Source organism: Erithacus rubecula (assembly GCF_903797595.1).
Source record: "Erithacus rubecula genome assembly, chromosome: 8".
Lineage (NCBI taxonomy): Eukaryota > Metazoa > Chordata > Aves > Passeriformes > Muscicapidae > Erithacus > Erithacus rubecula.
Window position 1 is genome coordinate 26,090,362 of NC_136659.1, and position 13,401 is coordinate 26,103,762.

Sequence of the window (13,401 nt, forward strand, 5' to 3'; positions counted from 1 at the left end):
AAAGCACTTCTCTCAGCAGCACAAGCCCTGTACTATAGCCAGAAGAACTAGAAGTCCATACCTAAAAAACAGGCACAATCTGAAACTCCTGTTCTGAGAGTCATCACAGACTTTGTGACATATGCAATCTCAACAAGACCACATTTCTAATGCTGCCAATTAATATTACCTTTTTTTACCCACAAATATAATTCTGAAGAAGGCCACAATAGAAAACTAATATGGTAAGAAAAGACATTGAGGTTACACAGACATCATGAGGACTGGAACACTGAAGTCAGTCACCAGCAACATATTATCATGTTCAAACACTGCTTCTTTGCAGAAATCTACTGCAAACTTATTGTCTTGTTTTTGCTTTCAAAGTGAGTCATATTCTGTAAACGCACTCTGGGTGTTGAAATCCTTTAGCATTTTGCAAGGGGTTTAATTAGCCTGGCACATTACCTTGGAGACAGTCCACCATGGGAACAGTTGGTAGGTGAAGTTAAGGGGCTGGTTCTGCTGCTGGAGTGCCGGGAAGGAGTCCGACCAAGGGTATTGCTGGGGGAGCCCTGACACAGAAACAGGAAGACAGGAATTAGCAATTAGTGTTGCAATGCACAGGCAGGACTACAACAACAGGTCCAAACAGAGCCTCTGTTTGCTCTAGACAAGCTTACTGTAGTTTTGATTATGCCTCTTGACCCAAAAATCTGCAGCCATGGGTCATGCAGTCATTTATATGCTCCTGGAGATATGACTAAGGATAAAGAAAGTGTATGTGCACTTCTCTACAACCTACAGCACCTGCAATTTAAATACACAACATGTATGGCCTGCAAATATTGCCAGAGAAATGGTTCATCAATCCAGCTTCTCAAACAAGATTTGCAAGGCTCCAAAATATGCTCACCATTACCCTGGCAATTTAGTATTCTAATTGCACAGCTATTTTCCACATTGTCTAAAGCATTCTGATTATGCTTGTTAGGAGCATAAATAAGCAGTCTAACTTATCATTTTTCCACTGGCCTGCACAATCTTTTATACCACAGCAAAATGAGTAGAAATTGCCCTCAATTCTGACACTCTTCACATAGAGTCAAAAGAGAATCCAGACCATTTGCCTGGAAGCCTAACACTGCAGTTCTAGCTTACACTAAATTCTACTTAGCCCTCTGGAAGTGCAAAGATAGGAGGGTTCAAATTCCAGTAAGTTCACAAGATTTCCACATTAAAAAGACAAAAAAATCTCTAATTCTTGCTTCCCTGTGAAGGGAAAGAAATTTCCTATTTAAATCTACTAACATATTCCTTCAGTGAAATAAAAATATGTAAGAGCTTCATATAAGAGCAAACATAAGGTAATAGGCATAGACTGAGGTGATCTTGTAGGTCACATTAAAGATCCTGCAAGCTTCTTAACAGACAATGTAAGTGTTATTAAATTCATCTCAATAATAGTCATAAGCCCAGAAAATCTGTGGTATCAGGATCTATTTTAGCCAAAAAGTCATTACTGGCAGGACTTTCAAAAACACCAACTTGAAAGCACAAACCCCACCAATTTTAATGCACTTCTCAGTCATTTTTTAATCTCTTCTGGTTAGGACTATATTAAATTTCTTATTTTAATAGTCCCTATTAAAAGCAACATCAAACAAAAGCCTCTGTTGCCATATTGCTTCAAGACAACAGTTAGAGATAATTTAAACTGAACATCTGCAACAGCTTATCAGTGAGCTGCTGTCTTTGGGGCTCTGCTGTTTGCAAGGACAAGGGCCTCTCACCACACTGGTGTTACTGGAGTTCTTGAGGTGGTTGTGCAGGAGCTTGGTAGCACCATCTTGGAATGTTTTTGGCAAGGCACCAAGTAACATGGTAAACTCAGGAGTGTTCAATTCAAAGAGAGAAATCAGGACTATTTGTGCTGCCTGAAAAGAAGAAAGAAAGAGACCATCAGTTTTTGTTCTTTGAAAAGAGCATGCATTCTCTTGGTAGTGATCCTTACAGTAAATGATGTGTGTTTCATTCACAAAGAAGACTCCTCTACCAGACAAATCTTTGAAATGCTCTTTGTGACACATCATAATGAATAACTAACAGCAACAGTTAGTTTAAGTTCTTAAAGCTTAAATATTTTTCTGTATTTATACCATTATTTTCCCAGATGTGAAGTGTACAGCTATTCACAGCTAGTGATCTTACCATTGTTCAGTCCAGCACATATTTCAATTGAACAAGTTACTGCAAAGATTTACTGAAAACAAATAAAACTAGAAGTTCAAAGAAGTATGAAGATTCTAGGACTGCAATTTGTCATTCCTGTGCTTTTTATTTTATGTGTGAATGGGATAAGTTCTCTTCCCACCCAACCTCTTCTCTTCCTAGGGTTCCCAAGTTTGTTTCATCAAACAGATAATCCACCTCTCCTTTCAAGTCTTGACCACTCAGGCTGTTTCAGCAATAAAGGACTCCATCTGAAGTGAAACATTTACGAGGATGGTGACAATCACCATTCTATTCTTTTGACCATGGACAGACTAAACCCCACCAGATTTCCTAAATTTAGTAAGTGAAACCAAGGTACCACTGGAACAATTGATTCCATTAATTTTACTAGTCTGGGTTTGCTTTATGTGCCTCAGAAAACTCCTGTCAGAACAGGATCTCCCCTAATCCACTAGCAAACATACAGCTCTGCAGATCCTGAACTAAGACAATGGAATCAAATGGGAATGGAAGCAAAATAAATCACAGTGTGCAGACCTGAAAAAGTAATTAACATCACATGTTCCTAACTAGACTTCCCCAGCAGCATCCAACCTGTGGGCTCTTTCCCTGACTTTACTTTGAAAGTATACAAACATACAAACATTGATTAAAACAACAATAAAAATGAAGCAATGATGAAGGACTTCTGCAGCAGCACCTTCTCCAAGGGGGGTGTAGCCACTGACACATCAACTTCCAGAATACATATCTGGACACAAAACAGTGGCTTAGGCTTACAAATTTAAGCAGGAAAACAACAAACACACTTATTTTAGAAAAGCATAAACACATGCTTAGGAAAAGCAGACACTTGGGTTTTACCCTTTCATGAACTTTCGAAAATCTCCTAAAATTAACTTTGGAAAGGGTAATGCAATTCACTACTGTGGGGATAAATGTACATTCTCATCACATTAAAGAAGGATTTTTTAGTAACTAATGTGTTCACAAAGTTGCCATAATTAATTGTATCTGCAGCTCCCTACAGAGTGGAATTCTTCACAGATGATGAACTTGGGTACACAAGCACCTTTCATAGTGGAGGGGAATCACAGCACCTCATTGCTTCAGGGTGCAAACTGCATTTCAAGCTATAGCATTACTGCCATCAGCAGCAACTAGAACAGTTTTGTATATAAAAACATTTTCCATCCAAGGAAGTTTGGTAAGTATCATCCTTTTCATATGGCCAACAAAGGAACCGAGGCCCACAACACTCAATGTGCTTCCAAGGACTGCAGCAAACAGGTCTTCAGACTTCATTCCAGATGGATCATGCTGCCTCTCCTGCCAAAACTCTCACTGACTTGAGCAGAAACACAGTATGTCATTATCCACTCCATTCTAAAGACCTAAGGATGAAGGAAGTGGGGAGATTTCCCCCATGGCTTTCTCAACTCCATCATCTGACCTGAAGTTTTGGACAACTCTGCCATGAAGCCTGCCTGGTATCCAACAACAAAGTGTATTTCTTTTCATTTTGATCCAAGAACTTTTAAGCTTTTACCAGCACAGTATTTTCTGTAATAAAAATATTACTGCACACAAGAGATCTCAGAACAAGGAACAGCAAGTTGAACTGAATGCAAAGTGACAAGTCATGCCAAAGTACATTCCCAGTGGTGAATGGCATGCACATCCTTGATAGTTAAGAGTGGACATGCAAATCCTGTGTGTCACAACAAGCAGATCTCACATTCATTGAGATAAAAAACCCCCAACAACCCAAAAAACCCCAAACAAAACCCCACAAAAATTGATCAACAAGGTTCACAGACTGAGAGATTGCTCAGAGATCAGAATATCTGGAGCTCCCAACTGGTAAATCAGGAGCTGCCCAACAGAGATGTTTGAGATGCATCTCAGAGATTTGAGTGAAACCTTCAGCAAAGCTCCACCACAAACACTCATAACAGAGACATTGGCCCACAGGAGTAGCTGAGAGAAGTTTCAGATCTTAGAGGTCACTACCTCTAAGTTTTGTTCCACTTCTGCATTTTGGCTTTAATAAAACCAGAACTATGTCTGCCCTCCCTCTTTGCACAAAAAAAAAAAAAAAAAAGCTTGTATTTAGGAGTGTCTGACAGAATTCTGCATACCCAGTGCTCTTCAGCAGCTTTCCTGTTACCTGTAAATAGCCACTGGGCTTTGAATTAAGTGTTTAACAGTAGCTCCCAATGCTCACAATCTTCTGTGGCCACTAAGAAAACAGACCTATAGTTTATGCCTTTTGAAATAAAGCCAAGGACTACTATATCCCGAGAATGGTGCCCTAGTAAAGGTCTCAAAGGCAACACTGGAGTTACATGGGTGAAACCCTGTGTTCTTTCTAAATTGTCCTCAGACATCTAAAAGCACCTCCACATTTATTTCAGGCAAAAGTCATTATTTGAAAGTGCATCCATAACTTCCTACTTCATATTTAATACACAAAGGTCTTGGTCCCTACCAATGTAAGATCAATATTGTTACTTACTGGCCTCAAAAGCTGGAAGGTCCATGCTAGCTTGAAATTACATTTGTAACATGCTCCAAGTTTCACTCCTGCCATGCTTCTAACACAAATAATTTCATTTCAATAATGAAGAGCATCAGGAGCAGCATTTCCCCATCTGTCATAATAGCTAGATCTGGACACACCTGATAATCCTCTAGGTTTCTCTTATCTATCATATTTTTACCTAATCAAAGGACGTCTTCTACAGATAATGTTTTTAAGAATTTTAAATCCGTGGATTTTCAGCTTGTGACAAACCAAAGACATTTTCATAATCTCTGAATTTCTGGACATCTTCTGAAAATCTCGCTTCATTAGGTACTGAGTAAATAAATACAGCAAGCAATAAAAACCCCATATCTCTGTATGCAGTGTACAAACATTCTCCATGCAACACTCATGCTTGATGATATATAGTCTGAAGAAAGTTGTATCTGAATTTTCCCTTGCCTTTGTGTCCCTGTACCATTAGTACAGAACACCAATCCATCTCCTTCAGTGACATGTAACGTAGACTCTACAGATGATCTAATCTTAATGAAGCCATTCTCTGCTGGCCTCAGCTGGAGAAACTCCAGTCACTTCAGAGCCTGACCATGCTAGAGAGGGGGCCTGGCTCAGTGTCAGGCTCTTGAATAATTTGCAAAGGATTGCTTATGTAACTTTATTATTTTCCTTATCACAATGCAGTGAGAGATCAGGTTGCACAAGCCAGTAGCAGCTTCCAAAGTTTTACACTTAGGTCACTGCAATTCCTGCTATCAACAGTGTCAACTGCTAAGGAGACATAAATATTCAGCAATGTCTGGTTTTTATCTACATGGTGGATGATAGTCAGATTTATCAAAATCTGTAACTTTTTCAACTTGACTGAATTATAATAAAGTGTCTTTGAAGTCTGAGCAAACAGAACAAGGCTAAGTGGAAAAATCCATTGATTTTAGAAAGGAAATGTGGTCAGTGACCTAAGGTTAATAAAGGTGCCTTATGATTGCTGCTGCTCCAGTAGACCAAGCACAAAAAGCAGATAGTTGCCTGACCTACATGAAGGCAGTTTACAAGTGACCCAAACATTTATTGGTGATGGGCTCCCAACACTGGCAGTCCCCCCAAAAAAGGGGACTCTGTACCCTGATCCTTTACAGCAAGAGAGTTAACAGAAAACACATCAAAGCCAAAAATTACTTCAGACAGACACACTTTTTTCAGGCTCCCAGTCCAGGTCTCTTTACACAGCTAGACAGTTGAGTTGAGACTGCAAACACAATTAGTGTGATTAGTGCACAAGGCTTTCAGTCTACCTGTTTACATTTCTCTTCCAAGTTTCCTTCACCAGGCCCTGAGGAGGCTGTAGTTGTCCTAGCTGGCAAATCCTCACCCACCCAACTATGCATCGTCTGGGTTTGACAAACAGGAAAGTTGGCATTATTCAGAGAAAATACAGATTTCAACTCAATCACCTAAACAATACACATGCTTTCTGTAGAAGAATTTTCATCAATTTCTTGCTTTGTTTCAAGTACCAGACACTAATTTTAAAAGCATTATTTGAAGTCATCAGAAGAGCACTCCTTTCAGCAGAGGGCAGCTGAAATGAAACTCAAAATTAAATCCAGCCTCAGCTCTCAGGCTTATAGATCATCCCTCAGTTCTTTTACAAGGCATTGCTCTGGCAACCTCCTGGTGTCCTCCACAGCCACTTGAAAGCCTCTGCTGAGGTGCAGAGCCTAGGCAGTGCTGAACTGAGATGGCCCAGGCACCTGCCCAGCCTGGATTGGGGGAATTGGTGCATCTCCCTGCCCTGCCCTCACAGGTATCTCTAAGTTCAGAGGAAGTTACAGTCAAAAGCTTGCAAACCCCTGTCTCCAGTCTGGGCATTAGTCTGCTGGACCAACACTGCCTATAAATAAATGCCTTTTATCATGTGATCAGTCTGGGGAAGAGCCTCACTAACATCTACTCACTTTTGACAAACACAATCATATTCTGAATGCCTCTCACACTTCACCATCGAGTCTAAGAAAAATGTGGTTTTTAATAACTTAATGCACAATGGAGCAGAGAAGATTTCTCACATGTCACTTTGAATTATACTAAACTGCAGATCAAATAGAGATCCACTGAGATCAAGGGGTAGCACTTGCACATTAGGCAGCTTGTATTAGCACACACTGGCACATGACTTCAATTCTCCAATGAGTAGCTGCTGTTAAGTGAGTTATTCCAGTCTGCTGAAAGCTTGCAAGCTTTAAACAAGTGTTATTTCAGTGTGCTTTCCAGCAGACAATTAAGTATTTGCTGACACTGAACTAACAAACTATCTACCAAACCAAACCACCTGCTTGTTCCTTTTTCAAGCCTAGAATCAGATGAGCAAGGACATCCACATTACAGACATGGCAATATGAAGCACAATGGCTTTCACAGTTTATACAGAATCCAAGCACATTACTTGAGTACAAGTTTTTAAACCCACACTTTTCCCAAAACACTTGTAATAACATATGCTGTTCATACCCACATCCTGAAAAGGAAGAATTTGTTTAACAAATTTAAATACAGAAACAGACTAAATCCATGTTGCTAATCTGTTTTACACAGTACACACTTTATACATCACAAAAGGCTTTTACAAGTCAGAGATGGTTGCATTACAAGTGTCAAAGGAATCTCAGAAAAGTGACAGCAAAAAAGATGCAGCACCAAACCACCACATGTTTGGATTACTGTTCTGTAGCAGATTATGACTTGTGTGCTGTTGTTTTGTGACCTAGGCACAGAAAAGACCATGTCAAAAATGTGCATTATTTCTTGAGAACCAGACATTACCCCAGAAATCAAGTTTGATGAAGGCTGCTTTGAGTAACTTTGCTCATTATAAAATGGCAGGTTTTGCAAAAACAGGTTTCAGGACTAGAAACATAGGTTACCTTTAATTAACAACTGAGAAACTTTACTTATAAACCTGGCATGATGTAAGTCTGAATACTCAGGCAAGACTTCCTACATACAAACTAAGAAAGAAGAAGAGTTACAGAAGTCATATGGTTTGTAATAAAAACATGCACTTTAATCTGCAGAGTGTTTTGAAATGCTAGAGGAAGTACAGCAGAATTATGTCACACTGCAAATAGCTCTGCAATGCATCATGTAAGCATCACCTCTAGACTTGATTTTCAAAATAGAGACATCACCTATATGTGTGTAGGTGTGTGTGTTTCTATGAAAGGCACATACACACAAACACATTAATGTGAGTATACACATTCTGTGAAGCCATTTCTTCTCTCATATTACCATGCACTAGTTCTTCCAGCAAACAGAGTATGTGCTTATATTCAAACTGCTTTCAGCTCAAAATGTTCTAGAAGGCTGTATAAAGTGGAGGGACTCAGTTTAAGGAAATCTACCCCAGCACCATGCTTCCAACAAGCACATCACAATGTTCTGCCACTAACACTGGGTGAAAGCCATTTTCCTTACACTGCGTACACTAAAAACATTTGGGCTCTCATAGCTCTGCAGCATCAAATTCAAAACAAACAGAAAATGAGGGATACTATTTTGGAAACACAGCTAGGACACAGAGATCCTTTCTGTTTTAATAGCTTTAAATCAAGTAAACACTACAGCCCACCAGGTGCCATTTTTCATGTATTACACTATTTTTCCTGTCTGACTGACTGACTATGTTTTAAATGCCTATTAGAAGTTCATGTGGGCATTTACATTGAATTTGACTTTTTTTGGAATATTCTTTGGCTAAAAGACTGAATTCAGCAATATGGAAGTAGTCTGATTTAAGATTTCATAAGGCTGAAATGAAATCCTAATGCCCAGTGCTTTAGTAACTTGGCTTATCATGGAGTCCATGAGATGCACAAATCTGGTGCAGGAATACTGCAAAAGTGCTAGAGAAACCTGTGACCCAGAAAGGCAAGGGCCTGTGGCTGGAGAGTACTAAAACAATTTGCCATTCAAAAGCATTTCTGCAAATGTCCTCTTTGCCACTGCTACTGCAACAGACCATGACCAACAGTGTTTATTGCTCAACACCAGTGCAGTAAATAAGCAATGCCATTTCAGCTCACTAAGGGGCTCTGAGAGTGCTCTTACAGCAACACATGTGTCCCAGAGTAGCTGAAATCAGAATGATGTTACACAGGTAATTAAAACTTCCAAGAGTTTTTATGGCATCACCATGCAAAGGAACCTAATTTCCTTTCCTTAAAAGTGTTTGCTTTCCTGTCACTGGTCCTCCTACACATATCTCAGTAATATTTTATCCAAAGTTGCTCCATCTAGACTTTACTGATAGATAGGTTTTGCTTATCCAAGTGACAATATCAATATTTCTCAAGAAATGACCTTGAGGATTACTAGTCAAAGAAGTAAATACATCTTCATTGCCTGCTTCAGCTTATGACGTGTCTGTTGGCCTGCAGTTTTCTCTCTGAAAACTTCCTCATCTTCTTCATAATTCAGAAACTGTTTCTCAATCAGTTTTAGTGAAAAAAATCTGATCCCAAACTCATTTTCTTTGGATATCCCTTGACTTCACCTGCAAACCAGTGGTAGCAATTCAAGGAGGGCCTTTTCCAGGAAGGCTTCATCTTCATGAAAATTAGAGCAACACAAGCACACTCCTGGGCTTTTTGATTCAGTGCAATGGTTCTAGTTTCTTACCAAAACCCATCCAACTGTCTGTATTCAAGGGCAGCTTGCAGTGACAAGGGGGGCAGTTGAAAGAAAAAATTTTCCCAGTTATGTAAGGCAGAACGTGATGTACACGTGACACAAGGCTGCCCATAACATGTAAAAAGCCTTCAGGCTTGTAAAATAAAACCACCACAGGAATGTTTCATCAACAGAGAAGCCAGTCAGGATATTTGGAACAAAGGAAAAAAATTCTTCTGCCCTGAGATTAGTACTCCAAATACCAATCAGGCAATACAGATCTTGTTATTTATCGTTAGGACCAGGGCTGGGCTGATTAACAAGATGGCAAGAATTGTCACTGGCCCTTCACCTCAGGAGGCCTCATTCCCCTTCAGCCTGTACAGGGTCCTCCTAACCACTAAGATCCTGTGTGCCCTCACAGCTGATTCCACACCCACAATTTCTGGGCACTCATGTTAAATAAAAGTTTCCATTCAAAGAAGCCTTGGACACGGGGTTTCTGTAGGCCTTGGCCAAAGTCAAATGAGAAGTCCTATTCTAATTTCCATTCTCAAACTATGGCTCTTTTCCAGGATCAAAGTATTTTCCCACACAGAGCCCATGCCTGTCATCCAAATTCAATCAGCACTTTACCTACGTAAGGATTGCACAACAACTTTGCTGACAATACTACTAATAAAATGGTCAAGTTACTGACTTATAATGTCCTCACAGACCAGTTATCACAGTATTGTCATTGCCATTGTGTTACTTTTCTGTGTGGCAATTAACTGGCTTTTGCAAAATTATTTCCTCAAATCTTAAACAATTTACAGAGGAAAATCAGAATTAACACCCTGCCACAGCAGAAAATAAATGAGTGCAGAGGAAAATCAAGTACCTCACACAAGGTTAGATGCTACTGCAGTCAAAATTACAGCTCAGTTATCTGAAATCCTGATCTGTGCCCTGTCACTGATAAGCTCTGCCTGGGGAAAAAGGCAGGACTGGCTGCACATGCAGGATTCACCAAGAGCTGTTCTCCTCACACTGGACCCACATCCCAAATCTCCACAAGCACTGCAGGACCTGCTCCTACACTGTTGCTTTTGTGCAGCATGGAGGCCAAATGCCTTCACCTTCCTTCAGCACTGCTTTGCAGGAAATAAAGCTTAAGCTGAATGCAGGGTAAACACCCACAAGTACAAACCATCTTTAAAACAAGGCAAATATTTACCTGTAACACACTGCAGATCACCTTATTTTAAACCTAAAGCTTGACAGTAATTTTAACTGTACATAGTTCATGGCTACTGTCAGCAGTTTAAATGTTTCTGCAGATCACCTTATTTTAAACTTAAACCTTGACAATAATTTTAACTGTATATAGTTCATGGCTACTATCAGCAGTTTGAATGGTTTCTGCCCTGAGAGGGAATCACAACATTTGTCAGTGCACACTTCAGTATCAACTGCATGCTCCTCATAGTACATCATGTTTTCCTTGTGATAACAGAGCTTATGTTTAACTACAGATGTCATTCCACACAGGAGCATAAACTGTTTTATGCAAAACAGCATTTCTTTTGACTTTTTCTGATTTCACTACAAAACATGAGCTGTAGTCTTGTCAGATTGGTTAAGTGCATTCATTAAGTGTGTTTAAGTGTTGTCACAAGAATACACAGAGTTATTAATAAAGCTGCAGCATTCATTTTGAAAAGGTTTTTGGGCTAAATGACACTTTTTTTCTATTTTTCCCCAGTGGCTTAACACTGTGGCTGGGACCTCCATGACCACCACACACAGTAAGTAGTAGCAATGGACAGACTATCACTAACAGAAGGATAATATAAAGTATAGACTCAAAATATAATCAATTTCTTGAACAGATGCCTTGATTGCTATTACAGGATCAGATCTGCATGACTAATTGCCACGTGTGCAAAGCAGCCACGTGCCTTCCTCACTGCCAGACATCACCAGTGTGAGGAAATTTGCTTTATCTGCCTCTGCTCAAAGGTAAAGCCCAGACAGAACAGCATGGCCACCACCCACAGTGTTACTTGCCTTATGGTAGAATTCAGTAACTCAGACCTGGATGAAGAGGATACTGGCTGTAGGATTCCATTTCTTGGGGTAAAAAGTCCCTGCCTCCACGAGCAGCTGAGCAGCAGCATCACTGTTCCACCAAGCCAGCCACAGTCATACCTGTGCACTGAACTACACATTTGGTACCACAAATGATGTGCACTCTTGTCACTTGCAGGAGCTGCATTCATGGCACTGGTTGTCTTAAGACCAGATTCTATTACAAAACTATTTTTACACAGGCCTCTTGTGGTACTTCAATCACACACTTCGTTTGAAAACAAAACTGATTCCTCTCCTTCTCCCCAGTAATCTCCACTCTGTCTCCATTTTCAGATTGTCATAGCATTTACAGGGCATAGTCTGCTTTGCATTTAGAAAACCACAGATCCTGAAGGCCACCATAATACCTCCCACAAGGGCAGAATCTTCTGATGCTTAAATGAATCATCTTGATACTAAAAAGCTACTACTTTTTTTCCCCCCATGTTAAATTGCCAAAAAAACAGGCAATATTTAATTGTGTTCTTCAGAACATTTCACCTGCCTAGATTGCTCTTGATAATCCAGTTTACTATTGCATGATCAATTTATAAGTCTGTTAACTACAGTCCTGATAATGGCCAATGGTTGCTTATAAACCCTTTGCTGCGCTGTTTACTCTAAAGCCTCTGTTTTGTACTATGTTCTTAATAAAATCATAGTACAGCAATGGTATGATGAAATAAATATCACATGTGCATTTGTTTTTACTTGCCCAAATTAGCTTAACTGTACAATAATTTATTTGAAAATTATTGGCATCAAGGGTAAATCCAAGTCACATGCAGGTCTAATAAAAATAATTTTTGTTCAGTAATCTCTTGTCAGACCCAAGGCACTTGCTGAAGTTCTACTCAGGTAGAGTTTGCTGGAAGCTTTGCCAGAGCTGTGCAAGCCACTGGAACAGACAGAAAAATGGACACCACAGTGAGCACCTGCTCCCCACAGCCCACAGAACAGCAAACACCCAATTTTTCAGCTGCAGCAGACACTCTCTGCTTCCCTTTGCATGCAGCAATGATGACCCCTAACGGTGGAATGTTTCTTCTCCTGCTGAGTAGTGAAGAGATTTTGCTTTTCAATGCATGTTTCTACTTAAAATAATTACAACTTCCACTCACAGCCCAGCAGCAAAGTAAACTGCTTGAGGTTCACCTGAACTGTAACACAGAAGCAGCTGCTTTGCCTGATCAATACTTTCTGACTTTGGACATGGAAACATTAAAATGCAATTCCACATTCCAGATCTAAGTCCAGAATTTAAAGTAATCCTTTTCTCCTGAGGAAGACTATCTTACAGAAGCAAGTTTCAGTTACAGTGCTGTGAAAAATCCCTGCAGGAAGTCTTCAGAATACAGGATGCTCCTTTTTCCCCCAGCACCAATCATCTGTATGTGAGCAAGCAAACAGCACACTCCCAAACAGCTTCTTTGAAGCCTTTCTTCAGCTGCTGGATAATGCTGCACACATCTGTGTGGCAGCACACTTGATACCCAGCAATCTCTTAATCAGAATCAATTAAAAGTAATTTTATTATTTACAAAGTTATAAAATTGCATGTTATTCTAGCATTAAGTCAATGTTTTATGTGTATATAGTGTGAAGTTCTCATACAATTTTTACATTCTGGAATTAATAAAATTTGGTTGGGTTTCTTTTAAATCCAAGTACATCTCAAAGCCTTTAACTCCTACTGGAAATAGAAGGTAATTTTAAATTGTGTTACAGATGCCAGCTACATAAAACTAAATCCTACTTTTCCCTTGGGACAGACGAGTATCACTACCTGTCCCATTTTAGCTTGCCTAACACTTGCATGGAGAGCAAGATAAAGAACAAGGTAACTATTACCCAGG

General features: G+C 39.7%; 1 protein-coding gene across 15 annotated transcripts in view; it reads right to left on the reverse strand.

Annotated features, from left to right (window-relative positions):
* Positions 1-13,401, reverse strand: part of CLASP1 (cytoplasmic linker associated protein 1) — a 166,603-nt gene that overhangs the window by 30,030 nt on the left and 123,172 nt on the right. For 9 of the 15 annotated variants that reach the window (XM_079310496.1, XM_079310489.1, XM_079310488.1 and 6 more), the window contains 3 exons: positions 6,055-6,150; positions 1,773-1,916; positions 448-554 (listed from right to left, as the gene is read on the reverse strand). In XM_079310496.1, the coding sequence (XP_079166622.1) occupies positions 448-554; positions 1,773-1,916; positions 6,055-6,150 (347 nt within the window). The remainder of the gene's footprint in view (positions 1-447; positions 555-1,772; positions 1,917-6,054; positions 6,151-13,401) is intronic. The other 6 variants (XM_079310491.1, XM_079310490.1, XM_079310501.1 and 3 more) reach the window with 1 other exon arrangement.